Consider the following 27,914-nt stretch of genomic DNA (forward strand, 5'->3'; position numbering starts at 1 on the left):
TTTTTTAAATATTAATTTTTGAAATATGGTTAACTATATGATTTAACACTTTCTAAATAAAAATTGATAAACTAAGTTAAAATGTATTATAACAAAAATATCATTTAATCTAGACCAATTCATTTGGTTTTGCCACTTCTTGTCACAAATCTGTCATTATGAAACGTTTTTTAGTAATCTCAAAATTGGTGCCACGGTACCGGTACAGCAATTATGGACACAGCCTCACTCTCATTGTCAGGCATCAGTCAGTAAGAGTCCAATTTACTTTCCCCGTTTGCATAAATAAATTCCTCTTGTGCGGAGTTAACGGCTGTATCTTTATTCTCAAATAATGTTTAGAAGCTGCGAGTGAAAATAATATGTGTATAATTGACCGCTTTTCAAACAACTCTCGCGCTTCATTCAAAATGGAATTGTGACCGTGAATTAATTGTTATGAAGAAGAAGCAGCGCAAGACAATGACAAAGTGAAATCGATGCTCGGCGGCAAAAGTGACGATCGCACAGCAGCTCTATCGACCACGATGGAGATGCTCCTGGAGCAGGTTTTGAGTTCAGTTATTTATTTATTTGTTACTTGAAAAGTGCACCTGCTGTAAAACGGGGGATTTTTCGCTCTTTTTCAAGGAAAGCCGAAGAGAAATGCACGACCGGTTTTCTTTATTTTTCGGATGCACTTTCGTTCTCCGCCAGTTGATGAAAGTCGCCAATAACCTAAAGAAGAAACGAATCAGACGGATATAATTAATTTGAAACAAATTTTGCCTGAATGCAAGCGTCTTTATCATTTCATTTCCATGAATGTGGGTGAAAGAAATAAAGAAACATTCCAAAACATATATTAATGGAGCTCAAAAAGATGTAAAAGTCGAGAGATGCGTGCGTGATGCCGCCTTTAGAAATCCGTCTAATAAGTTTAATAACCATTCATTGGCCGAGAATTAGCCACGTTATTTATGGGGAGTTTGCCCAAATTATGGTTTAACTGCACAGGTGTGTGGACCATAAAAATTATTCGGGAGGGCCGCACTTTTGGGCGCGGGGAGAAGTTTAATATTTCCTTTGGGAGACAAATAAATCAAACTTTTACGAGCGCACCTCACAATTATTAATGCTGCATTAGCACCACTTAAGCAGTATTTATATGCACGAATTAACGAGGGGGTGGTTTCACGCCACCCCTTTTATTGCTCCTAAAAATTATCGGGTGGTAGAATTTAGAGCCAAAGTTGCATTTTGTAAGAAGAATAATTTATGATTTCAAGATTCTAAAAAATTTTCACTTTAATTTTATAACTCTACTTAATTGTTTTCTATTATAATAAAAAAATGTAAATCAAAATTTATAAAAACTAACAAAAATATTTGGCTCAGCCATTCTTGAAACAAGCAAAAGGTATAATTTTTACCCTACCATACCTATGCCTCATTTCCAATTTTTAAATTTAAAAAAAATAATAATTTTTAATGTTTGCAGAAATAACTAATGTTCATCAAACTGGTCTGAAAAATATATTGTTGCCAAAAAATTATCTGGAAGGAGGGTAAATTAGCAAAATATATTTTGACTTTTAACTGATTGCAACTTCAACCACAAAATCCAAGGAATTTCCATCGGAGCTTGAATTAAAGTTTTCCACCCTAGTAAAAATTTATTTAAAGAAACTTGACGCAACGATACGATGATAAAGCACTATTACCGACTGAAGCGTGTTTTCTTTTTTGCTTTAGCCATGCATGGTGCAGTGTAATTTTCGTCTGCCCAGATTGGTATCTTACTTAGGCTCAAGATAAATTATTTTCCTCGCCATTTGTCAATTAATCATGATAGGCGGGCCCTTTGAAGAGTGCCATGGAGTAATTAGAGCAGGCTTGAATGGATTGCATGCACCAGCAGACACACAAAAACCGACTTTATGGCCCGAAAGCCACCCTTTCGTCGCCCTGAGCGCAGGAGGAATCTCTCTCTCCCCGCGCTGTAATTTGCCCCAGCGATCTAATGAGGGGGATTACGGCAGGGGATTTTTCTTATTTATTCTTCCACCCGACCAAGGCGGCCGCTTCTTGGAAAGGCATAAATCTTCCCGAACCGAACTGCTGTTGTTCATCTTTTCGAAAGAAGTGTGAATTAAATTTATTGGCCGGCAGTTCTTTGATATGCAGTACTTTGATTTAAGACGTGTTTGCCGGGGAATTTTGGAAAATCTTGATATTTTGTGAGGAAAATTATGTGATTACAGGGGCGGAGTTGGAACGTGATATCTATCGACTTTGTGAGTTTGGAATGTGGAGTGTTGAGGCTTTAAAAAAACGAAAGGGTTTTATAGAGAAATACAAGAGAATTTTTTTGAAAATAAATAACCACTCTTGCTTTAGTTTGAAGAACTTCTCCAAAATTTTCTAAAAAAAATTTTACTCTAGCTACCTGTTTGAAATTTAATTTTTGATCAATAAAAGAAAGTGTTTTTGGACTGAAAGACAATTAAATTAAAGATGCTGCTTTAAATTGAATCAAACTTATGAGCTTCAGGATAATTAAATTATATCATAACAAAAGTCCAAAATTTAATTCATTACAATATTTTCATAGCCATTGGCGACACATTTAATGTTGGGTGTGCATGGTTTATTCAATTCATCTTTTCTTTTCTCTTGTGTTAAATTTAAATTAGTCACAGCTTAAACGTTTTCCTTAATTGTTTCTGACCACAAAGTGATGCAGAGTAAAAGTGTGATAATTATAGGATCGTCCCGCATCTGTTAATTTTCAAACGTCCTTTCTTTCCTTAACCCAAATTCCACTGTCACTGTTCAATGTTCAGCACCGAAGTAATAAAAAATAATTTTGATTCAAAGCAGAGAGAGCATAATAAATAAATTAAAACATATCCGAATCGTGTTTTGACCAGCGTGAGTTCTTATTCGAGAAAAGGATGCATCGCGCACGAGGCTATTCATTTATAAAAAAAAAACCATCAAGCGGTGAAGGTATGTATTTTAATAAATAGACCTCGATATTATACATGGGAAAATATCACGCTGTTCGATATTGATAATGCGATACAGGATTATTTATTAAAAGGACACCCCCAGCTGAGAGAGCGTCTCTCATCGTAATCGGTCGGAAAATCCTTTTTGTATTCTTAAGAGAGTTGGCACGTAATAAACACATCAAATAAATTACAACACCCCCGAGATGTAAAACTATATTCTTTTCAAATCAGAAAGAAGGGTTCGGTGGCTGCTGAGAAATTGACGTCTTGTTAGATTTTTAATGGAGATATTTACATGCTTTGATGATCTGCGGAGCATGCAAGAGGTATCTTTTTTCTTAAGTGATTATTAAAATTGAAATTCAAGAAAGTCTTCTCGCCGTTTGAACAAAAATTTTAAAAATTTTATTTATACTGGAACTAAATCACTTAATGTTAGGAAAAGTTTTGAAATGGTTTTTATTATACTAAAATTTACCCTCATTTAGCCTGCATGATATTTTTGCTTCCGATATATTTTTATTTTTTAATGTTAATATTAGTTTTTGTTATTATTATTTTTTTTTTTTGTATTGAAAAGAAAGAGACGAAAATATTTAAAGAAAGAAATAATAATTAACTATCGTCTTTTCTCTTTCCTCGGTGTTTTGCTTTCGCCTTGTACGATTAGTCATTCAAGTCATAAATACGTTTTATCAGCTAGAAAATTATTACCTACACACACTGTTTTGAAGAAACAAGATGTTTCCCAAGACACACACAACCGATTTGTTACAAAACGAGTAAAACAAATTTCCCCGACAGGGCCGAGTTATGAATTAGATTTTCCTGTTTGTCGTGCGCGTTTTTTAGACTCTCGTTATCGCAAGACATCCATCTTCCTTCCATAATATGTAAGCGATGTCTGATTCATTAACAAAAGGAGCTCGCCGCCGTTGCGTCATTCAAGGATGCGCGTTTTGGAAATGTATAAAAAGCCGCGCCGGCCGACGGATCTCTGATGTCTGGCGAGAGAATTATTTTTTTTATAGAAAAAAAAACGCCGAGAGCGAGCTGCCACCCTCTGTTACAAAAGCCGGAGGAAAATAATTTCAGGCACAAAAAAATATGGAATGTATAACGCTCAGTGGGGTTGATTTCTTTTCTACCTGTTCGCGCAGGGTGGCTCCCAGCTCTCTCACACTCACATAAAATACCCTATCGCGTAGACGGATAGACGCGGATGTGGACTTGACTTGCTTGTAAAAAATGTGATGCGCCTCTCCTTCATGCGTAATAAATAAATATCCACTGGGCTGCTAACTTTTCAATCCTCCTCCGTGGGCAGAGCTGCACACCGCCAGTGACAGCATCTGTCACTGAAAAGAGGTAAATTACACAAGGAGTTATTTTTTAGAAGAAGGGAAATTATAAGCTATCATTTGGTGGAATTTGATTAGCGGTTGGTAATATTTTAAGCAAACAAAATTTAATTTCATTAAAAATATACGTAAATATTTTTAAGGAGCTTATGTATTTATTTAATGTAATTGGTTTTAAAGTATTCCACATTTCACTAGTTTTATTAGATTTAGAATTTAATCAAAAACTGTCGAAAAACCGAAATAAGAATGAAAAAGAATCGAATTTTAAAAAAAAATACAGCTTGTTTATCATTTTAACTTCCCAGAATTTAAACTTACACTTTGTGAATTTTAAGCTACAAAAAGCTCCATTTTCAGATATTTAGGCAATTTAAGGCGTCCTTGAATTCGCGAGTCCTTTCTTGGACGATTTTGTCAATAGCTTCTATTCTATACCATACATTATTTAAATATCTCATAACTCACTATCCCAAAACTTACAATAACAACTTTCATCTGTATCAAAAAATTATGCTACATTGAGCTGCAATCATTGTTTATTATTTAAAAATAAAAAAAAAACGCTGTAGAAAAGATTATTTTAAAACATAAATTTAATCAAAACAAATTTAAACAAAAAATTAAAAATTGTTAAAAAAATTTAATTAATACAATTTTAACACAATTTGTGTAACTTGTAGTGTAAAATAAAATTAAAAGTTATATTTCATGTTTTAATTTTAAAGCTTTTCTTTTGTTTATAACTTTATCAAAAGATTGTGAGAAAATCGACAAATTTAGGAAACGGATATAATTGTAAGTGTGCAGCTCATCCCTGTACCCCCTCCTTCTTTTGGAGGGTAGGGGCACTAGGGGCACCGAGGGAGGGCGCGCCTGAGTGACTGAAAGCGCTTGAGAAGTGGTGGCTCTCAATCCTGCCAGGCCAGACTCAGTCCAAGAGAGAGAGAAGAGAGCCGCGCGCGCGAACGCGTCCTTCCACTCTCGATCGGGAAATGGGTCACTGGTGTGTGTCTGCTTAATTTCTCCGGCTCGCTGTTTATTTCGTCTCAAGTGGTCGTGGTGCGCGCATCTCGCCTGCCGCACCTGACAGCCTCACCACACACGCCCCGAGATCAGTCCGGCCCCAGGTGCGCCCCTGACAACAACCACTCTCGAGCAAGACGACCACCAAGCAGCACCTCCAACACCCCACTAGGAGATTTTCGCCCACAATTCGACACCATGAGGGTGAGTTTACATAATTATAATTTACTTAAAGTCCATTTCATCAAGGCTTACATGATTTATAAATAATTTTAAGAGGAACAATAAATTTAAAATCCATTTTCATAATTTGCAATTTTTAAAGAACTTGCATGGTAAGAATGATAAATCTCGAACGGAATTTAAATTCCAAAATTTCAACGTTTTTCTCCAAAAATATTTCTGCTTTATGGAATTAATTTTTCGAATAAATAAGATGAATAAATGGCAACAAAATTTAAAAAAGGACTTAACGTAATAACCATTTAACAACACCAAATTAAAATTAAAATATAATTTTTAATTCTGTTAGGTTAAAACCAAATGGTGTATTTCTCATTCAATTGTAGCCCCGGTGTGACTAATTTATTTTCTTTTTAATAACTAAATTAAGAAGTAACCAACTTAATGTAGAAGGACTTGAAGTATTTGAGAAGTTTGCTTTTTATTTTATTGAATTAATGAATTTAAACTGAAAGCATCGAATTGCATTGAACTCTGTAAACATAATCTTGAAACTTAAAGTTGTTGGTTGTACAAAAAATGAATCATTGATGATGGGTTTTTTTATTATGTATCAAAAGGATTATTGAACGCATGTATTAAAATGTATTTCTGTTTTTTCATTGCCTTTTTAGATGAAACAAAATAAATTGTTGGAAATTGTGAGAGATCATCAGTTAAAAACAATTAATTTACAATGTCTGCCGTTAAAATCTCCGCCCAGATATGTTTGAACATGGATAAAATTTTTTCTCTATAGCTATGTCAAATTTGAGGAACAATTTGCGTAGATAAACTTTTCCTGTAAAGTTTTTATCTCCTGTAAATTAGTTTGAATCTTTTATCTCCAATTAAGAAAAAATGGTTAATTAAGGCCGTTTTATTGACACAGTCAAATCAAGTCTTTTCAACAATAGGAAATATTTTATCAATAATTGGAAAATTTAACCACCATTGTTGCAAAGACAACATTGTTGCAAAGTCATGATTTGACTACGTCAATAAGGAGTAAAAAAACTTCTCAATTTAAGTGTAAATTTGCATTACTCTTAGTCACAAAAATTTGTAAGAATAATTCCTCATTCATTAATATTTTTAAATTTTAAGCAATCTGGAGTTTAAAATTAAAATTGGAATTCAAGCTTTTTTTTTCAAATAACTCTACAAGCTACACTCGTTATACAGAGCGAGTTAATATGCAATAAATAATTATTTATCAATCGGTTCGCTGATTTTTTTATTTTGAAAAGCAAACAGAGTTGAACGATTTTTCGCTCTCCAATTTGTATTTTATTAATTCTCATCTCTTTAATTAAACACAAGTGGAAAGGATTTTTTTTTATCAACAGGAGCATCGCGCAATTTTAATAATCGAAAGGCGGCTGCCTCTGTTCATCACCTTGAACTTGATTAGGTGAGCGAGCGAGAGTTAATCAATTTGAAAAATGCTTTTGCTCCTCTCTCGCCTCATTTCTCTCTCGCTTCTTCTCTAATCAAGCCGCAGAGTGCAGCATGAGAAAATCACTCACGACCAATATATTCAGCAGCCGCAATAAAGTACATACGCTACGTGCTGTACTCCACATGTACATTTCGCCAGAAGAGAGGAGGTTATACTCTTTCTCTCTTTGACGTCCGCCGCCGCGATCCGTAAACCACACATTGTTTTACCTCTTGAAAATAAACAGCACGATTTCCCCTTTGCTCGTAAATACATAAAAACACTCATTTTCAGATTGGTTCGATAACAAAAATAAATTTCCCCCAAGCTGAAACATAATTATAGATTCAATAGCCCTAAGTCAGAAATATGAGTCTCTTTTGTTTTAATACTCTTAATGTATTCATAAGCTACGGATACGTGAAAGAGAAAATAATACGAGATAGAAAAGCCTGCAGCCACACACGATGGGCATCTCTCTCTGCGTTTGGAGCTGCTTGACCCCGAGGTTAAACGTTATCAAATTTTCGGCTCCATAAAATTATTTTATTTAAATTCGACATGGATATTTTCATTCGGAGCTGCCTTGTTCGCACGACCGCGAGCAAAAAGGTGCTGGTGTTTGTGGCACACTCAGACGAGAGTAAATTAAATTTTTGCACTATGCACATCTTCAAAGCGGATATAAGGGCAGGCTTAGCATGATTTCTCTCGCGCCTCGTTTGCAAACACAAACATCTCAATGGGACTCTGTACGCGAGAGAGGAATGTGGTTGCCCGATTCTGGGACAAAATCTCTGGCAGAATTATATAAAATTATGATATAGCGATTACCATGTAAGGAAAGAGGTTTTTAAATTTTCCAAACAGGATCTGTACCAAATTTATTCTGCAAAATTTATTAAATTTGAGATTTAAAAATATAATTTCTCATTTTTTTCCCTTCATTTTTTATAATTATTTAATTTAATGGAAGAAGTTGGCCCAATGGAATCTGAAAAAAAAAAACAGGCTTCCAGTTCAAAAAATGTTTTTTTTAGTTTTTTTAGTATTAAAAAAAATCAACGTGACAAGGCCTATTTTATTTTTTTATTTAAATCTCTTCTAGGAAAGTGATAAAATTTGCAATTCATTCAACCGAATAGCAAAGTAATAAAAGAAAAACAACCTTTCTTTCATCTTTTGTTACCATCTTGTCAAAAAAAATTCTTCAGAAGTGTGGTTGTATATAAAACATGATGAGGCCTATTCGGAGGCAATTTACTCGAGTGTAACAATCGCCACTTTATAATCTCCACACTCGCCTAATATAATAATTCTATTATCGTTCAACAGCAGCACAAACTCGTGCACTGGTAGTAGCTCTCTAGGCAGATTCACGCTTCAACAAAAAGTAAACGCTCAAGAGCATTCACGATTCTGTTTGAGGTCCGCGCTTTTGCTACAATATATGTTCATCGTGATCGCGCTGACAAGCTCCGGAGCACAGACGGAGAGTCTGCTGATCAACATCTTTTCAGCCATTTCACTCCTTTTTTCTCTAAAATTTATGATATTTTATGATAAAAGAGTGCAAGTTTAGAGACTTTAGAGATATCATAATCCAGAGATGGTGCAGTTCAAGTTAAAAAAGAAAATATCAGATAAGAAACTCGAGCATTAAAAAAATTATGATTATTTTTAAATCTTAATATAAAATTGAATTTAATTATCATGAGTAGAGGGGATAAAATGCCTTTCCTTGATGATTTTTATTTTATTTTATTTTTTGTCAGCATGGTTTATTACGGTTAATATGGAAAAATGTCCTGGGCTCCAATGCAAGACTGAAATAGAATGGTTTTTTTTTTAACAAGAGACGAATTTAAAAATAAAAAAAGATTTACTGAATGGTGCATGTCAGAGATTGTAATTGGCACTTGATCTCTTTACACTGGAGCACTTAACATAATTATCTTTTAAAAACAACATTCAAAAACGCGAAAATTGTTATCATGACTGAGCAATTTTCGCACCTAGCTCTCCTTTTCCTCTTAGTATGGCACCTTTCACATTCACTCAGTGTGAGTTCACCTAAGTTCAACAGTAGTACTTCATATCTACAAAGGAAGCAAATTCTTGCAGTTCTCTTTATATAAATATAAATACATATTCGAAGGTCGTGATTGAATCAAATCGAGAGAGGCGTTTCTTTCTATTCACGGTAGAGCACAAACAAAATAACGACAAGAAAGAAGCTTCAATCAAACGTACGTACTACTGGCTTACTTATTTGTCGCATCTTCCGCAGACAAAACAAGACGCGTTTTCTTCGCTCATTTCTTATTCGATTCGCTGTGTGCGCCGCGCGTTCGATTATAAATTTTATTTAGGTCAGTAAAAGAAGATGCGTGTGCGTTTTGATATGGACATTGCTGCTTTTTATCTTGTCACCGTGGTGAGCAGCTAGAGTATCTCACCGCGGGTCAAGAGGTGACGGAAGTTGTTAGAAAATAGAGACATTAAGTTAAACAATGTTAACGACGGTCACAAAGGCGACCTGACCACCGAATGACCTCTTCGGTTTCTCTTATTAGCGCGAGATTTATGTGCGATCGTTGTGGTTTGAATGTTAATTTTCTTTTGACGGTGAGAAAAAGGGAAAAGAATCAGGGAGGAGAGAATAGGATGTATAAATCGTGGTTTGAAAGGCGAATGAGAAAATTATGTTAAAACTTTTAACTCTGATGGATTCATTTATGGTCTCAAAGAAGTGTTTATTTTTATTGAAAACCAAAACTCATCAAATAATTACAGATAAATACAGTTAATTTTGATTTGAAATGAGTATTATTACAAAATAAAACTCGTTAATGCAATAAATATTGGACTCTGTAACTCACCCAATGAAATTTTCATTTGGAGTTTAGAGCCCAGTTGACAACTTCTTGCGGTTCTAGATTTTATTTGCGATTTTCGATAAATATTTTTTAATATATATTAATTAAATTTTCTAATATCAAGGTTTTCAATTAGTTCGAAAGAAAAATTAAAATGATAAAAATATATTGTAAATTAAAAAAATTCTCAGCAGGAATGATACGCATTGTTGCCTCAAAAATGCGGTTGTTGATTTTTCCCAAAATATTTCATAGAGCTCTTCTGTCCGATTATTCAACAAACCCACCCAAACTTCAGACCCTCCTTTTGGAAGCTTGAATGAAGCAGGTCGCCGGCGGCACAGCTTCTTCTTCTCTAACAATACACCTGACCCGACCTCTCCTCCTCTGTGGCAGGTAGTGCATATGCACACGCAAAGGGACCCGAAATTACACAAATAGAAGGAGCAAGGCATGCGGTAATAATTTTAATAGCCTTCGCTGCATTGAATTTTCTTACTTTTTATATTTTTTGGAGCCGCGGGCCCGGAAGAGCGAAAAAAGGAAGAGCTGAGTTAGGCGGTTCTTCTTCAATTTGTTCCCGTCCCACATTTTCATCTTCTTCTTCTTCTTTGGACGGATGAAAAAAAGTAGTGAGGCCGGTATCGTCTCCCCATTGTTGTTGGCGCGGGCGTGGGAAAATAGACGCGCTTTTTGACACCGCGCCGAGAGAAGGCAAAGATTGCGAGCAGAAATAAAAACTCGATGCAGTTTTTGTTTCTTTGTGCGTGTTCATTCCAATTAAATCAATTTCGAGACCCAAAATGAAGTCACGACCTGGCGGTGATCGATTAATTTTGAATAAATTATAAAAAAGAGCTATTGTTAAAGTGACGAATGGTTTTTTTTTCTTAAAAAATTTCTTTCAAGAAAGTTTTTAAGCCAATTGACTCGATGAATTATGACGGGTTTGGTTTCTGTTTGAAACACGAGCTTGGCACCCCAGCTTTTCTCATTATTGCCTCTGTCCATATATGGCTGGAATAAGGACCGTTTTGGATCGAAAGTGCGCTCACAAATCTTCCGTTTCTACATTGTAATTTGCTGTCAATTTCGATAGCTTCGAGATGCATCGGATTTGGGAATTTGCTACGCCTTCACACTCTCTCTGTGCAATTCAGACACGGCGAAAACTAGTTTTCGCTTTTCTTGCAAAACACAGCCGGCAGAAATGTGTGCGTGTGTATGCAAATCAGCCAAATCAAGGTCAATTGGTCATTCTTGACGTTGAAATTATTGGACAACTTTTGTGTGCCGACTTTGAACTTGAACAACAGTTTAGAGAAAGAGAAGGATAATGGCCAAATTTAAACAAAAATTGATCGTTTCTAAAACTTTTGGAAAGTGAGCATATATGTCAAAATCCAACTCTTCTAAAAAAAAAATGATATATTATGCATATTAATAAACTTATATATAATTACAAGTTGAAAAATTAATAAATCTCCAGCAGGTGATTAAGCAGTTCCAATACTTTAAATTAATTGTCAGTCCTGGAAAATGAAATTAAATTAATAAATGAAACATGCAATTATAAATTTTTATTAAACTTATCACTTTGCAAATTCTTAAGCCCAGAGCTTCTATAATCAAAAAATTTTTACTCTACGTGACTTAAATAATTTATTTTGAAATCTTAAAGTTGGATATTAATATCTTTCAACTTTCAATTGAATACATTTAGACACAGGCTTTCATTAACGTTTTAAGCAAACACAATTTTTCATACTTCACGGAGAGCTGGTCATTCGGAACTAAAGCGCAGAGCTGCTTTTGGGTCAAGAGATGATCATAAGCATACAATAATTAATTCCGCATCTGCCATCGTGTTCCAATAAGCTTCAGTTGGTTTCACTCCAATCCTTTTGTAACGTGTCTTCACCTGTTTTGTTCTCATTGTTATTCGTCGGTTAAAAAAAATTCACACCTTTTTTCTTTGTTTGTTTTATATTCTTTATTCCTGTGGCTAAGGAAGGGTCCTAGAAACCAAAACGCAGGTGATAAGTTTGTCTTTCCTGCTCAAGGCGAAACATCCTTCGACGACACAGGCAGTGTGCGAAAATCCTACCTTGATTACAGAAGAGTGACTTTCTTTTGACTCACTCGGAGAGTAAAGTCAGCTCGTTGTCTCAGTTGGATGGCCCTGATTCCCATATTGCTCGCGTACATCCTCGCCAAGTTCCCTTGCCAAGCGATTAATCTTTTGTGCGGAATAAGAAAGAGAAAGAAAGTCGTTTTTGTTTTATTTTTTTGCCATTTGTTTTCGTCTTGAGGCGCTGTGCAAAAAAATATGCATCTGACGCATGAATGTGAGCACCTCTCGGGGCTCTCGGTTTCATTGTCCAGATGTGGAAGATAAAGGCGAGCATCAGATAATAATAAGCCGGATGATGTGTCACGAGATGCCGCGCGGTGTCGATTACCATATTGTGTGTCATGTAATTAATGGCCTTTGTTGCATTGTCGTGATTCTGAGGTGTCAGAAGAGAGAAAATTTAGCCCTAGGTCGGTTTTCAAAGTATATCATTCAAATCTGAAAATATCACATATACAATATATAAATACTCTTCGCTGTTTTTTTATTGCTCCTATTTTTTTTTTTTTTAATACCACAAAAAGTTCTTAAAATTACAACCAAGAAACTGCTCTAGAATTTAAAACACAAACTAAAGACGCTATTTTAACAGAAAAAAACAAACAAATTTTTACAACCATTCAAACAGTAAAATAGCTAATAACTTTTGTTAAATTAACATTTTAATTTATTAATAAATATTGAATTTTAATTTATTTTAATATTTTTGTTATAATGTAATTATTATTATTTAAAACTTAAAATTGCTTGCTTGCAATGCACAATATCTAATATTATGAAAATATTCAATGAAATTTATATTTACAAAAAAAAAATCAAAATTATAATTAATTACAAGACATAATTATCACATTACATCTTTACTAAAGGAATATAAAGCATAAAGTTCACTTTTGATTTGGTTTGATACTTAAAATTATTTAATTCCAACTTGCCCTTATTATATTAAATTAAATTGATAGGGTATTAAATTAAAGTGACTAATATTTCATCTTTGCTTAATGTTAGTTAGCTTCTTACATATATAGAAAATAATTAGAGTGTATAGTTCAGATCATACGTTAAAATCACATGTGGTGGTGGCTTCATCTTATTTTGCTCAATGGGTGATCCACTTTGGCAAATTTCGCGTCCCTCGGGCGTACACAAACAACGACGCCGGTGCTAAACGAAATAACTGCTAGCGAATTTTAGCACACTTTCTTTCTGCTTCCGCCCGGCAAAACCTGCTGCTCGGTCCGAGAATACACAAATCGCAAACTCACCCGGTATACTTCGTTGTGTCATCTTGTCGCATAAATTATAAGCTCTCCGTTAGAAACACACATTAGGATAGGCGAAAACAGAACGCGGGAAAATGAGAAGATCGTCAATATAGAACATCTGGGTTAGGCTTTTAAAAAAATTTGGCCAAATCGACCACATGTTTTTAATCAACGCGTGGCTTTTTGAAAACAAAAAAGTGCGGCGAGGAAAAGTGTTATTGGAGAATTTAATATTGAATTTTTTTTCATTTCTTTTTCCCTTTGGTTTCCAATTCATATTAATTCAGAAATTTTATTGCAATTAATAGAAAACACTTCTCACTTTTTGTGTGTCTTGTACAAACTGAGCGTACGGAATCTTGAATATTAATTATTTTTTTTTGTGATGCAAATTGCAACAGAAGCAGTGTAACATCTTCCTTATTTGCAAAACGTGACGAAACTGTCTCACTCGATATATTTTACTCTTTTGAGCAATTTAAACACACACAACAATGAAAGTAAAAATATGATTGGTTTTGCTTCCTTCCTGCGGCATCAACGCAATTTTTGGCTCATTTCTGTTTCAATAATAATCTTACTTTTACTTTTGAAAAGTATACGAAAAACCACAACACTAAATTTGCTTCCTGATATAAAATTATTTAATTTGGAGGAATATTATTTGTATAGCCATGGGGAGAAAAGCATCCTTTTATTTTTCACTCTTTTTTTATCTTAATTAATACCAAGTTTTTTACTCTTTCCAATCGTGATAGTAAATATTTAGCTTTAAATATAAATTAATTTAAGTGATTAAATTAACAAAAACACCATTTCTCAATATTAATAATAAAAAATCTTATCCATAATTAAATCTACATTGATCCAGTTTTGTTATGTAATTTATTATTTATTTTTTTCCCGTTTGTAATAATTTTGTCCATTTCATAAAGCTCTTAATATCAACATTTATTAATTGATTTCACAAATTTTAATTTTCATCTTGATAAATTTTAAAACTCCTGGATGATCAGCCTACATAACGCTTTTTCCAACATCTGACAATAAACGAGTTCTCCTCATTTGATCCGGAATGCAATTGATAGAGTGCTAGTTAACTTGTCACACAAAACCAATTAGTCAGCACAATTACGCCGACCGCTTTTGCACAAATGCTTTGCGTTTTTGTCCAGCCTTTGATTGCGATCAGCCGAGCACCAATGCGTCTCTGTAATTGTTCAATTATCGTCAGTGCTCATCAGTACGCAGAAAGCTTGGCACCTGTGCACTGCGAGAGTAAAGAAAAAATTGCGAGAAACGGAGAAGGACGCTTTCACGGGTTATTACGCTACTTTTACACTCCGGCTCAAATTGTCCGCCGGTTTGAATGAATTATCTCTCGCACCTCTGTACTTTCCCTCCTTTGGTTCAATTGTAGTAATTAACTCCAGCTCTTTTCAACGACCAGTCAGGGCGACGATCTCTGGAATGCAATTTGATCTCAATTAGGATTGACATTGATCGTTGAAAAAGTCTCATTAATTTTTTTGGAGTAATTGATAGAATTCTTATTGATTTGAATAAAAAATTTGAATTATTTAAACAATTTGTAGTTTGTAAAATTTAATTTAAAAGCATTTGTTACAGATATTTAATGCGAATTTTATGTGATTTTAATCATTAAATATTGCAACTTTTGTCAGAACTTAAAAAACTCGGATTTTGGCAAGGAAAGTTTTATTTTTGCTGAAAAATAGAACTTTTAATCTTTTCTAACGGAAATTTTTGTGTTAAAAATCGTGTCTTGTGATGAAAATATAAATGCGTTTGTAACTTTGTTTCACCATATTATAGTATTCTGTCTATTAGCGATCCAAAGAGAACCATTTTTAAAAAACTCGCTTGTTTTGATTAGTTACGTTTTCATTTATTCCGATGACTCGGAATGAGGAGCAGAAATTATTAGCCTTATCTGGCCGTTCTACTTTCTCTTGGAAAAGTCTCAAAAAGACAAACGCAGATATGAGCTAGAGAAACGTAATGACACGGCGCCTGATGAGGGGATTAGTATTTTGGCTGTTAGGTCTAAGCGTCCATATGCAGGTCGGTGATATATACCTTATAGAGAGTTATGATTTATTCATGCACGACTGAATCTCTCTCTCTCGGATTCACTTGCTCCTTCTTTTGACGTTTTCTTTTCCGAGCCGACGACATGTGCATGCCGCGAGTTGATAAATTATCAATTTTCAGCCGTAACAGTTTCTTCGCCGCGCGACATCCATTTGTTATCTGCAACGCACGCAGGCCCTAGAAAAAAAAAACACAAAACGCTCCGTGCGGCTGCAAATGATCTCCACTCTCACTAATGATTGACGAAAACAAAAATGAGAGCGATCGTTAATTGACAAAAAATGGAGTCACAAGTAAGATAATGGTCGTGTTTCACTTTTAACTGATGTAAAAAATTGACTTATTAAAAAACTAAAAAATATAAATGATTTGTGAAAATTGTTGTTTTTACTATCAAAATTGTGTTTCAAATTTTTGAGAAAATATTTCCATTAAAAATATGAAAATCGTGCCGAATTCTTACAAATGATTAAAAATAAGTATAAAAAAATTATAATAATCATATCAAGTCTCAATTTTAACTCTAAACTGAAGACAAAAGAGCAGATGATCGGTTTAGATTATCTGAATTGCAACTCTAAAATTGATTGGATAAATTAAATTTAGATTATGGAAAATTCGTCTGAATATGTTAATTTGAAAAAAGATTTAACAAAACAAAAAATAAATTCATAGCTACTGGAAAATATCTAATTTAACTTCCTTTTTTATTACTCCTATCGCTAAATTTTGTAATTAAACTTAGAATATCTAAATTAGCTGTGTAACTAATTTTTTCACCATTCAAATATAGGTTCATAGCGTACACAAGTCTAGTCTTGTGATTCACTGATGTAAGGATAACCAATGTTGTGCACACGTCGAGTGGGTACAAATTAAAAATTGATATTCACGACATCGTGCCATCGGTGAGTCGAAATTTCGTTTTTTTCCAACGTGCTTGTCCGTGTTTGTTGTTACGTAACCTCCCACGGGTGATACCTTTCTTTACAAGTACTCCTCCCTGATATAGAAATATTTAGGACTCTGAGAGAGATATAAGAGCAAGTTGGTGATCCATCAAATTTGAAATTCGGGCATGAAAATAAGGATCGAATGCCGCGGTAGTGCCGGCAGGCAACCCACGTCGTCGATTTCCTGATGTTATCAAACATACAAACTACATTCCAAAATATTCATGGCACATATTTTCATATACATAATAATCTATAATCTGATGTATGAGGAATTAATTTTTTGACCATTAGAGGAAGAGAAATTAAAAGAGGAGCCGGAACTTTACTGGTCCATAATAGAGAAGACTTCTCAGGATTTTTTTTTATTTTTTTTTATTTTTATTCTAGCTTCGTTGGCATTTCAATCAAAATTTGAGGTTTATTTTCCTCACCAAATGTTGGAAGTCAATTTATGGTGTAAGTTGTAATTTGCTAAATCATGAATTACTAAATTCGGTTAAAATAGTAATATTCATCTCGACGTTTTATTCAATAATAATGCTTTCGGTGGGGAATTTCGGAGAATCCAGTTTCAACTCTTAAATCTATAGATCGCAATTTCCATGTTATCAATAAAAATTATTCATCTTAAATGAAAAATATCGTCAAGGTGGATATTTAATTATGTATTTTGTTGAATAACTTTAAATTAATGCACTGAAGTAAATATAAACTAATTTTACTTCATGATTTATGATTAATACTTGTCTTGAGGAATTATATATTATGGACTCGTTGAGTTAGTCAGAGGGATTTTGTGTCTTGATATCTTCACGTCTCATCAGCATTCACAGACGCGTGTTATTTCCAAGAGACTCTTTTTTTTATTATCCTGTATGTGTCTCATGTGTGCTCACCGTATACTTTCTCCGTCGGGTCTTCAATATCAATTGTTTCAAAACACGCCCGGCTCTGTATTTTTCCTTATACTTATTCGAGTGTCACGCAGCTTCTTTCGATTTTCATTCCCGCCGTGTTTCACATCCTTCTGATAATTTTGTAACTGTCGTAAAACAAACACGACCAGCACTTTGTTACAAAAAAAGTGTAACAATAATAAAGCTTAACGGCCGGGTTTTTGTATTACTTCACACGTAAAGTATCTAAAGTATCGTATATTTTAACAGCGTCGTCTCTCACCGGCGACAAACAACGGGTTTTATTGTTTCATTTACGTGCGTTGGTGATTTTACGACTCAATTTTTTGTTTGTCTCCTGTGGGCACATTTAAAGTAATAAAAAAAATATAAGATTTAGAAATTGTTGGTAAACTTGCTCAGAAAAAGTAAAATTAGTACCGGGCTTTAACTGAAATAATAATACCGTTAATTAAACAGTTGCTGCAATTTTTTGTCTTTCTCAATTCATTTTTAAAATTAAATCTTAGCTATAAGGGTTTTATTGTATCACCTTTTGGGATCACATTTTTTTATTTTTCTAGTTTTCTTTTAATAAGGTTAAAGTTAGTTTCAATTCTTTTCTTCCATGAAATACTCACCTGGAGTTTAAACTTTCAATTTAAATCTTTAAACAAATCTCATTATAGCCACGGAAGTTTTTGTTTTAATGAGAATTTAAGTGCGAAAACATGACAGTTGTTTTTTGGCGACGTTCACTCTTGTTTGAAGATCTGAAAATGTCGCACACTCACTTATTATATTCTCTGGTATATGTGTCTGTTGACACATATTCTGAAGTGTTTGGCTCGTCAGCGGCGGAGAGAACTCGAAACTCTTGAGATTCCCACAAGGACGCGGAGATGCTTCTGATAAATTACTCTGCTGCCGGAATCCTTTAGCAAAATTATCATCATGCTGGTGCAAGAGAAATCTAAATAGTGAAAAAGGCGTCTCTCGTGGTTATTTTATATAGAAATTAGAAAAAAAAACAGAACCTGCTGGTAGAAGACAGTTAAATCATATTTTTCCTTTTTAGAACCGAGAAAAGCCCTGATATCGAAAGCGAGTGTTAAACTTGATACAGATTTGTTTCCGTCTATGCTGCTGGGATAATATTTTTGACCCTGTTTCTCTGCGGGTTTTGCGGTGCGCGCAATTTAGTGGAACGGCGCATCACTCTCGCTGATGGTTTCTAAGCGGTTCAAATCGAGGTTACTCTTCATTAACGCAGAGAAGCTTCTGACTGAGAGTCGCTGAACAGAAGGATAGAGTTTTGCTTACGATATTCATTCATTGACCATTTCATCGTTTTCCCCTTTATGTTAGTTCGTTTTGTTAGTTGATATACTCTGATATTTTATATTATATTTCCCGGTGTTAAACATGATTATATTTGTTTTAATTATATGTTGTTAAAAATTATCTTAAACTTCCTAAAAAAACTCTTAGCTTTACAAAACAACAAATTTTATCAATTCTACTCAACTAATATGGCAATTACGTAACATATATAATATTTAATATTCTAAGCAGATTTTTTTTTTAATTTTAATAACCACCAATAAAATTAAAAATATCAGCTAAACCTAGAAATAAAATGTAAAAATTAGATAACAACTAGGCAAACTACAGAAAATACAATAATAATCTTTTTATGGCTAAATTAAACTTTTATGCCACAAGAAAGATTTACTTTAACAGTTAAAAACAAATATAAGACAAGAGGTCAAATCTCTCTCATGGAAATTCGCAAGCACCTGTTTGTGTGGTGCTTGATTATTAAGCCAAATTCCGTGATATCATCGCCCATTCAGCTCGCCTGCGAAATCCAAATCCACACCCGAAGCACCGCCGAAGGTGAAATTCCTGATGACAAATGGATTTGTGTGTGAGAGCAAATACAAAGGCGTAATTTCCCTGGTCTCGGCCAAGGTTGTGAGAATTAAAATCGGTGCTAATGTCCTAGACCTCCGGGCGGAATTTGCAGCAGCAACTTGATAGAGACGACGAGAGAGTAGAATGCTCAAAGCAAAACTTGACGCATAGGACTGAGGCCCTCATTTCGCATTTTAATCCTTTTTTTACTGTTTTGCCGTTTTAATTTATCTACAGTTTTTATTAGCTTTTAAAATTGGTCAGATCAAATTTGGTAAAAAAAAAAAGAAAAAAAAAACACTTTTGGGAAAGAATTATTTTTGCAGTTTGTAAAATATTAGTTATCAAATTTTTTCTACTGGCAATTTTAAAGTTTAATTTTTTTTAATCTGATCCTATCTGAAAACCGTTTCCAGAAATCCTAACAAAATTGCATTAAAAATAATTAGCACAAAATTGGAAACGTAAAATAAAACTTTCAGTGCATTTTCTTTCTCGCTTGCAGGTGCTAAACAGAGAAATTCATTCTCGGCGGTGGTCTCATTGTGTGAGCCAAAGTTGTTAAAGTTTTTCTATGCAAATGCGGAAGGAGTGTTCGCCGGTCGTTATGCGAGAGAAATGCACGTTGCTATTTGCATTGTGTGCCTCATTTGCCTCAAATATTTCCAACAAAGGAAGCTCAGCAATATTATTAATTCGCCGTGCGTTTGTCAATAACAACACGGGCGAGCAGCCACGATGACTCAAACTTACTTTTAACATCCTCAAAGGTGAAAAGCGAATAGATCATTTCGCCATCTGCAGAAGCCGGAATATTTTTCAATTAAAAAGCGAAATTCGCGTTTACAAGCGGCTCATGCCGATCGTGGTCTCCGAAAATTGCTTCCAAATTACACCTGGAATTCGACATCTGGAAAAAAGTAATATAAGAGACGGGCGTCACGAAAAACCGAAAGCTCTCTTTCATGTAATAAAAAATAACACGCACCTGTGCCGCGACGAAAAGAAGAGTAAAACGTGTTGAAAAAATTATTCCACTCTCCCACACACGCAGCCGGAATTCTTTTTCTTTTAACCTCAAATATAAACACTCGCCTTACTTTGAGTTTTTTTTTGCACCTGTTCGCTCTCCTCTCTCATTTGCATAAATACTTTTGTACAGAAAAGGAAGAAATAATGTATTCAAATGTTTTTCACATTTCGTCCAACTTATATATTTGTATGTTAACTTGCCGCACGTTCCTCTTGGAATAGAAAGAGCAAACTAGAGCATGCCTCGTTCACTTTTGCATGCGGAGGCATGTTGCGGATTTGTTAACAGTCGCGTTTACATGCGTACCGCGGTGTGCGTGTCATTTCATAAGAGACGCGGCGTGTTTTGTATAATATTGTAGAATAAATAACGGCGAGAGCGTTTTGATGTTATTGGCACGCGGCCGCTCATTAACAAATAAGGTTCATTCAAATGGTCTAGGTGCTCTGTGTTTTGCAATTGGGTGTAAAAATTGTGATTGTTCTCTATGCCGAGCACTTGCATTTTCATGACTGTGTGAAAAGCCGTCATTCATGAGTGTTGAAAGTAATACTGAAATTTAAGGTCAGCCGTAGAATTTAAAAATTATATATTTAAGAAAGATAATAACAAGTTTCTCTTACTGTAAACACAAAATTTATTGTATTTCTTACATTTAATATTAATGCTTGATCAAATAATTCTAAAGGAATGATTGTCTGAATGGAGAATAAATAAATAAACAAATAAATAATTATAAATGTTCGTTAGGAAAGCAGTAACGAAGGGTATTTATTATAAATAATTGTAGTTACAGTTTGTTATCTTTATAAGGAAGATTTTTTTCAATTCCTTTTTTCTTTAAAAGTATAATGCTGCTAACTTTAAGTACTTTATATTTTTTTTATCATCTCATTAATTAATCAAATATGTCATTTAAAAAATTTAATTTTATTGCTAGAATTAGTAAGAAAGTAGCATTTTGGAGAAAAGAGCTCCAGAAATAATTCAGACGTCAAATGCTTTGAATCTCCAGCTAGCTGCACCAAAACGCATCAACTGTGGCCCTCCTAAAGTGAGGCTGATCGTGATAATTATATTTTTCACTCGGCCGGCCGCAGTTTTGATATAAAAGAGCCGTTTTTCATGGTGGCAAATCAAATCTTAATTAAGCCTGCAAGAATAACAAAAAGGAGAGAGAAGATAAGTGTTGGCTGCGAGGCCAAATTGAAACGACGGGCGCCTAGTTTGTTGGTTGAAAGTTCTCAATTATCACGCTTTATTGCAGTAGTTTCTTTTCGTGAACGGTTCTCTTTTTGCTCCTTTCCGATCGGAATGAAGAAAAAGTAGCCGAGCTGCAAATTAGGTTTGGCGAAATTGGCATATAAACAACTTTGGTCCGTTCATTGCTGATCAAGAAACAAACTTTTTTTGTCATTTTTTAAGGACTACTTTTTGTGTTGATTGAAGTTTTCATCAATCCAATTAGACGCCTTTCTGCGCAGTGAAATTGGAGTCGCGTGATGTGAGGAAATAAAAATAGCTACTTTGATTTGGCTGCAAACTGGAAGCAATTTTACAGTATTTACTGCTGGCGTGCACCGATAGTTCAATTTCATTGCTAATGCGCGAAGTAAAAGTTACTGGCACGGACGCAACAATTCGCCAATCGATCGCTTGCCAAAACGAGAGTAAGAGTCACTCGATTTCATTTTTCAGGGAGAGACCAAAACGATTATGGAAAAACATGTCTTGCAAAAGAAACTTTTTGCTTTTATTAAGGGAAATAAATGAAAATATATGCCCTTTTTAACACTTGGTTGGATTTAAAATATCAAAATAAAAAATAATGATATTTTTTTCAACCTTTAACTTGCTAATTTTTATACATAATTTTATGTTAATATTTTTTATTATACTATGCATGCTTTTTTTAATTGAATTTAAATATCAAGTTAATGTAGTTTAAATTAGTTTAAATTTTGACACATCAATTTTTTCAAATGAAGGTACAGAATTGTTAATAAATTATAAATAATATAATTCTAAAATATTAATTTAGCTTAATAGAATATTTTGGGCGTGAGCCATTTTTCGTCTATCAAGAATGCCTCTTATCTTGCACACAAGCACTAGTCCTTAAGTCTCAAATAGAATTACGAGGGATACTTTCTATTGGCTGTCAGTCAGGATCAATCAATCTGTTGAAAATCGCTTAATACGCACTCAATATATACGCATAAAACGCAGAAAATCGTTTTAAATTGAGCAATTTTTTGCTGCTTACCTAAAAAACAGAAAGTGATCTCACTAGATTTAATCTATGAAACCTCCGGAACTGATTTATTATTAAGGCGGCGGCTCGTCTTTGCTCAAACTGAAAACCATCAGACATCTCTTGATAATTTTCAATTTTCTCTGTTCCTAATCTGCTCATCTCACTGGATAAAATTGACAAAATCTCTTTCTTGCACAACCTCTCAAGATTATAAAATATTTGTAAAAGAAAAAAAATGCATCCTTGCCAGATTGGATCTCGCAGAGAGTTAGAGAGTAAGAGTGAATTTCTCTCGCAAATTTGATATTGTTACGAATTCCCACCAATCTAAAAAACAAATGGCCCTCTGCACTAGGAAACTGTTAGGAAATGCGTGATGGACGGTCTGATATTAAAATGACTCTCACTCTTGGCGAGTGTTTTTCATTAAAGCTAAACCCGCGTGCTGCGGCCGCCGCTTTGTTGTAGCGTGCGAATCAGGAAAGCACATATTATATTCATATAAGTGAGGAAAATTATTACGAGCGTTATTCAGCACATATATTCATATTGTTTATTAGCCGCACACGGCACGCAGCTGGGCCACCACTGACCTACTGCTGATGAGAAACGCATCTCCGCCAGCAGGTCCAGCGATAGACCGGCAGCCAGCTCTCGATCAAACAGGGTCACTGACAGCTACACACATATTTTCGTCCGCAAGAATTAAACCGCATGCACACGCGGAATGAGTCGATCGTTTCTCATCGCCGGCGATAATTATGGTGATAAGCAAAAAATCTAATTGGGAAACGGCCGCGAATTTCGCGAGGCGGATTGAGTTTCCTTGCCAATTAGCCTCCCTTTCAATTTGCTTGTTATTGGTTTACTTAATTGTAAACTTTCTTTCTATGAAAAATATAAGATCTTAGCTGATAGAAAACCAATTTATAATCAGCAAATTTTCTGTGCATTAATTGCCGCGAAATAGAGCGTTTTACGCTCGGAATGCCCTTCGATCGAGCGGAGAGGATGTGAAAAAATTCTCATAATGCTAAATGGCGCGAGTTTCGCTGCGAATTTTTTAAACTACGCTTCGCAGGAAGCCGCACTCTCAATAAAACTTATCCGGATCGAAAGTAAACAGGATCAAAAATTTATCGTTGCTAAAACATATGAGAGAGAAATCTATTAAGAAAAAAAATGATAGGTTCTGCTTGTTTTATTCAAACCTTATTATTATCATATTTTAAAAATTTTGTTTTGAAAAGAAGCTAGAATAATTCTTATTTTGATAAAACTAGAAATTATTTACAATTTATTATTTGTTGTGTTTAAAAACTTATGCTCATTTTTTTCTGTTTTCAGGCTCTGCTCGCACTAGCAGCCCTTTTTGCGTGCGTCCTCGCCGCCCTTGCTGACCCTGGCCAACCTCCGCAGGTCACAGTCAGACAGCACGTCGCCCAGAAGAGGTTTGGCTTTGGCGGCGAAACGCTGTCGAAGCTCTACAGTTGGATCTTCCCTGGCGAGGAGCAAAACTCCCGCGCCTACGCCGCACCCTCGCACCACAGTCCTGTCTTCCGCCCACCGCCCGGGCCCAATTACGGTCCTCCTCACCCTCCGAGGGGCAAATTCCACGCCCCTCCGAGTGGGCCCCAACTCAAGGCTTGCAACCCCTGTAACAAAGTACCCTGGATTCCGATTCCGCATGCCCAGTTTCAGGACGGCGGTGCCGTTTTTGCGGTGGTGAACGCGCCGCAGTTGCACCAGGGTTCGCATGGTGGTGCTCAGCCCAACATACCCGTTTACCATCACTCCCCCCTCCCCCAGGGCTATCTGCCCGGCTCGCAGAGACCCGAGGGCTCGATCGCTTTGGAGGATCACGTGGCCGCCCCGTCAGGTTTCCAGGGTGGTTCGCAATCGGAAATCGTCCAGAGCATCCCTGTGGCCGATTTCATTTCTTCGATCGAGTACCCGGTGAATGTTGTACAGTCCCCAATTATTGATATTGACGCCGGCAAAGCGTTGCCCTCGCACGTGCAGCATGAGGCCCAAGAGACCAGGCTTGACGTGCCTGCCGTGGGCGAGGTGCAGCACAACGAGGCACCTCAGACACAAAACTTGGTGCTGGAGAACAATATCAATAATAACAATAACAACGACAACAATATTCCTTTGTCGATTAACCATGGAATCGGTGGTGGCACGAGTTATCAAAATGTCAATGTTGATCATACACGGCAAGAGGGATTCACAATCACCCCCTCGGTCCAAATCGCTTCAGGGTCAATAACCTCCCAACCTGCTCAACAATCGGTTCAGGAAACACTCCCACCCCCCATTCCCACGCAACAACAACCCCCTTTGAACCTTCCACCGGCACCCTTCCAAATTCCGACCTTCCAGCAACCCCCGAGTGCCCCGAGTGCACCTGGCTTCGCCTTCACCGGTCCTTCGGGCGCACCCTTCCCTTCGGGAGCGCAACGCCTGCCCCCGATCGGTTTCACCGCTCCCCAACAGCCCAACACCTTTTTACACGTGCCCAATTTCCATCCCCCGACGAGACACTTTAACTCTCCCGGCACTTTCAAACAACTGCCACCTTCAGCCGAGGGACTTTTGCCCCCACCCCTGCCTGCTCAGCAGCCCCAGCAACCCCAACACCAGCCCCAACAACCCCAACAGCCCCAGCAAATCCAGCAGCCCCAGCAACCCCCTAACCGGCCCTATCGCTTCGAGTTCATTCCCCCGAGCGGAAACGGACTTTTGCACGTCAACCCCCAGCCGGTGCCCACCACCCAAGCCCCATGGTCTCCGTCCGGCCCCCCTGCCGAGAGCGGTCCGGTCCTGATCGAAGCAGGTAATAATCACGTCGAGTCGATCAAAAGACCCAAAAAAATTCAAATCATTGTCCCTTATATAGCCGCCTCGCAGCCACAAAATACGCTGCTGGACGCCGAAGCGTCCGGTTTGCGCAGCCAGTGGCACCACCGTGAGATCAACCACCAATTTCAAGAGTCAAAACTCGTGTCCACCGAAGCCCCCGCGCCCGCCACCACTACCCCCGAAAAAACGGTCACGCACATTTTGGCCTCCGACTTGAGGAATTTGCTCATCAGGGAGCAGGAGAAGCAGCAGCAACAGGCCCTCAACTCGAACCTGCTCAAGTTGCAAAACAATATCGATTCGTGGACGGCCCAAGAGTTCAGCAACCCGGACACCAACAACATCGTGGACGACCCGCAGAAACAAGCGACGACCGTGGCGGCCGCCACCTCTGCCAAGGCCATCCCCAACGACTACTTCCCTACTTCACCCTCGTACTTCCGACCCACCCCCAGACCAACGTACTTCGACCACGAGCCCTCTGGCAGCATCGCGCACAACGTCCACGCCAAGATCTTCAGCAAGGGCGGCATCATCAAGCACGCGGTGAGACCGAAAGTGGCGGAGACGACAACGACGACTTTGGCTTCGACGACCACAGAAGAGACGACCACCGAATTCACGACCGATTACCCGACGACCACACCGGAACCGAGACGAACCACAAGCTGGGACCACGTAGCGGTTGGCTTCTCGAAAAGCTCCAACGAGAAGGTGTATGTGGTCACGCCGATGAGCACCCACCTGTGGACCGCCGTCACGACAGACACCCCCAAAATTCCCACGACTTCCACCGAGAAATCGGCCAAGGGCTATTTTGTGAAGAGCAAGGCAGCCACTAAATTCCTTGAGGTTCGTTATTAACCCTAAAATTAGTGGTCGTAAAACTGGAAAAAAATATTTTATTATTTGTATTGTTTTGACAAGAAGTAAAAAATTTAAAAAAATTTGAGAATGAATTTTTTTACTTTGAATTATTAACTTTTAATTTTTTTTTAACAAATAACTTTTTTTTGTTTTAGGCGACGCCGACAACCAAGAGTCCAGTCGCAATTGATGCCAGTGCTTTCCGCTCGCCGCGGTTCACCGTCAGACCGACAATCGCCTCTGTAGCGCAAATTGTAGATGTTCGTACGTCTACCCCGCCTTCAAGAGGAAATCGCTTTTACACAGTTCCCACTCCTGATCCTTTCGAGCAGGCAACAACAAGTATGTTATTGTAAAAAAGAATAACAATTAAAAAATTACACAATAATGTAGTTATTTTTGTTAAATTAATTTAATAAAAAATGATTAAATATGAATAACATCATTTCAGCTTATAAAAATTTAAAAAAACATTTTTTTTGCGTTTCTAATAATATTCTTCTTTCTTTGAATTACAATTAGCAAACAGCCCAGTTACTGCTGAGAGACGTTCAAGTGTCAGCCTTGACCTGACCACTGTGCCTACCTACTCTCCACCTGATGGACAAAGCGTCCAAACTGCCACTGGACATTCTAAGGCAAGGCTTTAATTTATTTTGAGTGCATTTTTTTATGTAATTTCAAGTTTCATTAATTATAAAATAATCTAATTTTTTATTTCACTACGCAGGTTGTGACAGTGGTAACTTCAGAGTCTTCGAGCAGCTCCGTTTCGCAAAAGAAGGCGACGCGATTATCAATCAAACCGGTGAAAGTAGAGAAGGCCTCCCCTCAGAAGCAGGACGCCAAGGAAGACGAGGAAGAGGTGGTCGCCGCAGTCAGGGAAGTTTCGGCCGTCGACCTCAAACGCAAACCAATTGCCTTTTTGTCGTGATTCGTTGGATTAGCGACTCTAAAGTGCCTCAACAAACAAATTGAAATCGCTCTGGGGAATTGTCAACTTTATATAGGATTAAATTATTAAAAAAATAAGTTGACGTCCTGAGGCTATTTTAGTTTGCGAGTCACTTTCTGCCATATTGAGTTGTGTTTGCAGAGGGGACTGAAAATTGAGATGTGTTTTTTTTTATGTTTTGAATTTTTAGTGCATATAGAGTGAAATCCGCACAGGCATCATGATTATTTTTCTATATATATGTATCATTTTCACAAACACACACCGCATAAAGCTCAATTAGTTTTTTTGTATTATGCAAATTTGTTTTTCCGCAATAAATTTTAATATAGCAATTTTTCAATCAAATTAGTGTCACACGCCATAAAAAAAGATCTGGCCAAAAATTTCAGAATTTATACGTGAATTTTAAATTATTTTATCGAAAGAAAGATTGTGCCACTAACTTAAATAGACTGAAATGTATATTATGAGTATTTTTGTACGTTTTAATAACTGCGAAAAATGTATAATTTAAAATGTTTGGTGTAGGCATTCGTAATGCGCACGTTTTCACAGCAATATTTTTATTAATTAAAAAATAAATAAATATTTTACAGAAAACTCCTTGCACAATAAATTATTTACCATTCCAAAGTTCTATTCACTATAGCTGACACACTTGATGAGCACCGAGATTAAACCTCTGTACAAGCAAAACATGCATTAATGCTCATTTGCGTTAATTAC

At 36.3% G+C, this 27,914-nt stretch overlaps 1 protein-coding gene across 2 annotated transcripts; it reads left to right on the top strand.

Moving 5' to 3' along the window:
• The first annotated feature begins 5,295 nt into the window (after positions 1-5,295).
• On the top strand, positions 5,296-27,780 carry LOC132203519 (mucin-2). Of its 2 annotated transcripts, XM_059631342.1 has the most exons (6): positions 5,296-5,587; positions 23,846-25,337; positions 25,401-26,215; positions 26,386-26,572; positions 26,753-26,868; positions 26,961-27,780. In XM_059631342.1, exons 1-6 carry the CDS (start codon positions 5,582-5,584, stop codon positions 27,162-27,164), a joined length of 2,820 nt encoding a protein of 939 aa, XP_059487325.1. In that variant the 5' UTR covers positions 5,296-5,581; the 3' UTR covers positions 27,165-27,780. The 2 variants fall into 2 exon arrangements, with proteins under 2 accessions (XP_059487325.1, XP_059487324.1); XM_059631341.1 differs by having other exon boundaries at positions 23,846-26,215.
• The last annotated feature ends 134 nt before the right edge of the window (positions 27,781-27,914 follow it).

The sequence above is a fragment of the Neocloeon triangulifer genome, unplaced genomic scaffold (assembly GCF_031216515.1).
Source record: "Neocloeon triangulifer isolate White Clay Creek 2 clone unplaced genomic scaffold, ASM3121651v1 ptg000017l, whole genome shotgun sequence".
NCBI classification, from domain to species: Eukaryota; Metazoa; Arthropoda; class Insecta; order Ephemeroptera; family Baetidae; genus Neocloeon; species Neocloeon triangulifer.

Excerpts from the sequence above, each read along its gene's own strand:
- LOC132203519 (XM_059631341.1), top strand. Across the intron at positions 26,216-26,385 it reads CAGCCACTAAATTCCTTGAG|GCGACGCCGACAACCAAGAG; the intron begins GTTCGTTATTAA and ends TTTTTGTTTTAG. Across the intron at positions 26,573-26,752 it reads TTTCGAGCAGGCAACAACAA|CAAACAGCCCAGTTACTGCT; the intron begins GTATGTTATTGT and ends AATTACAATTAG.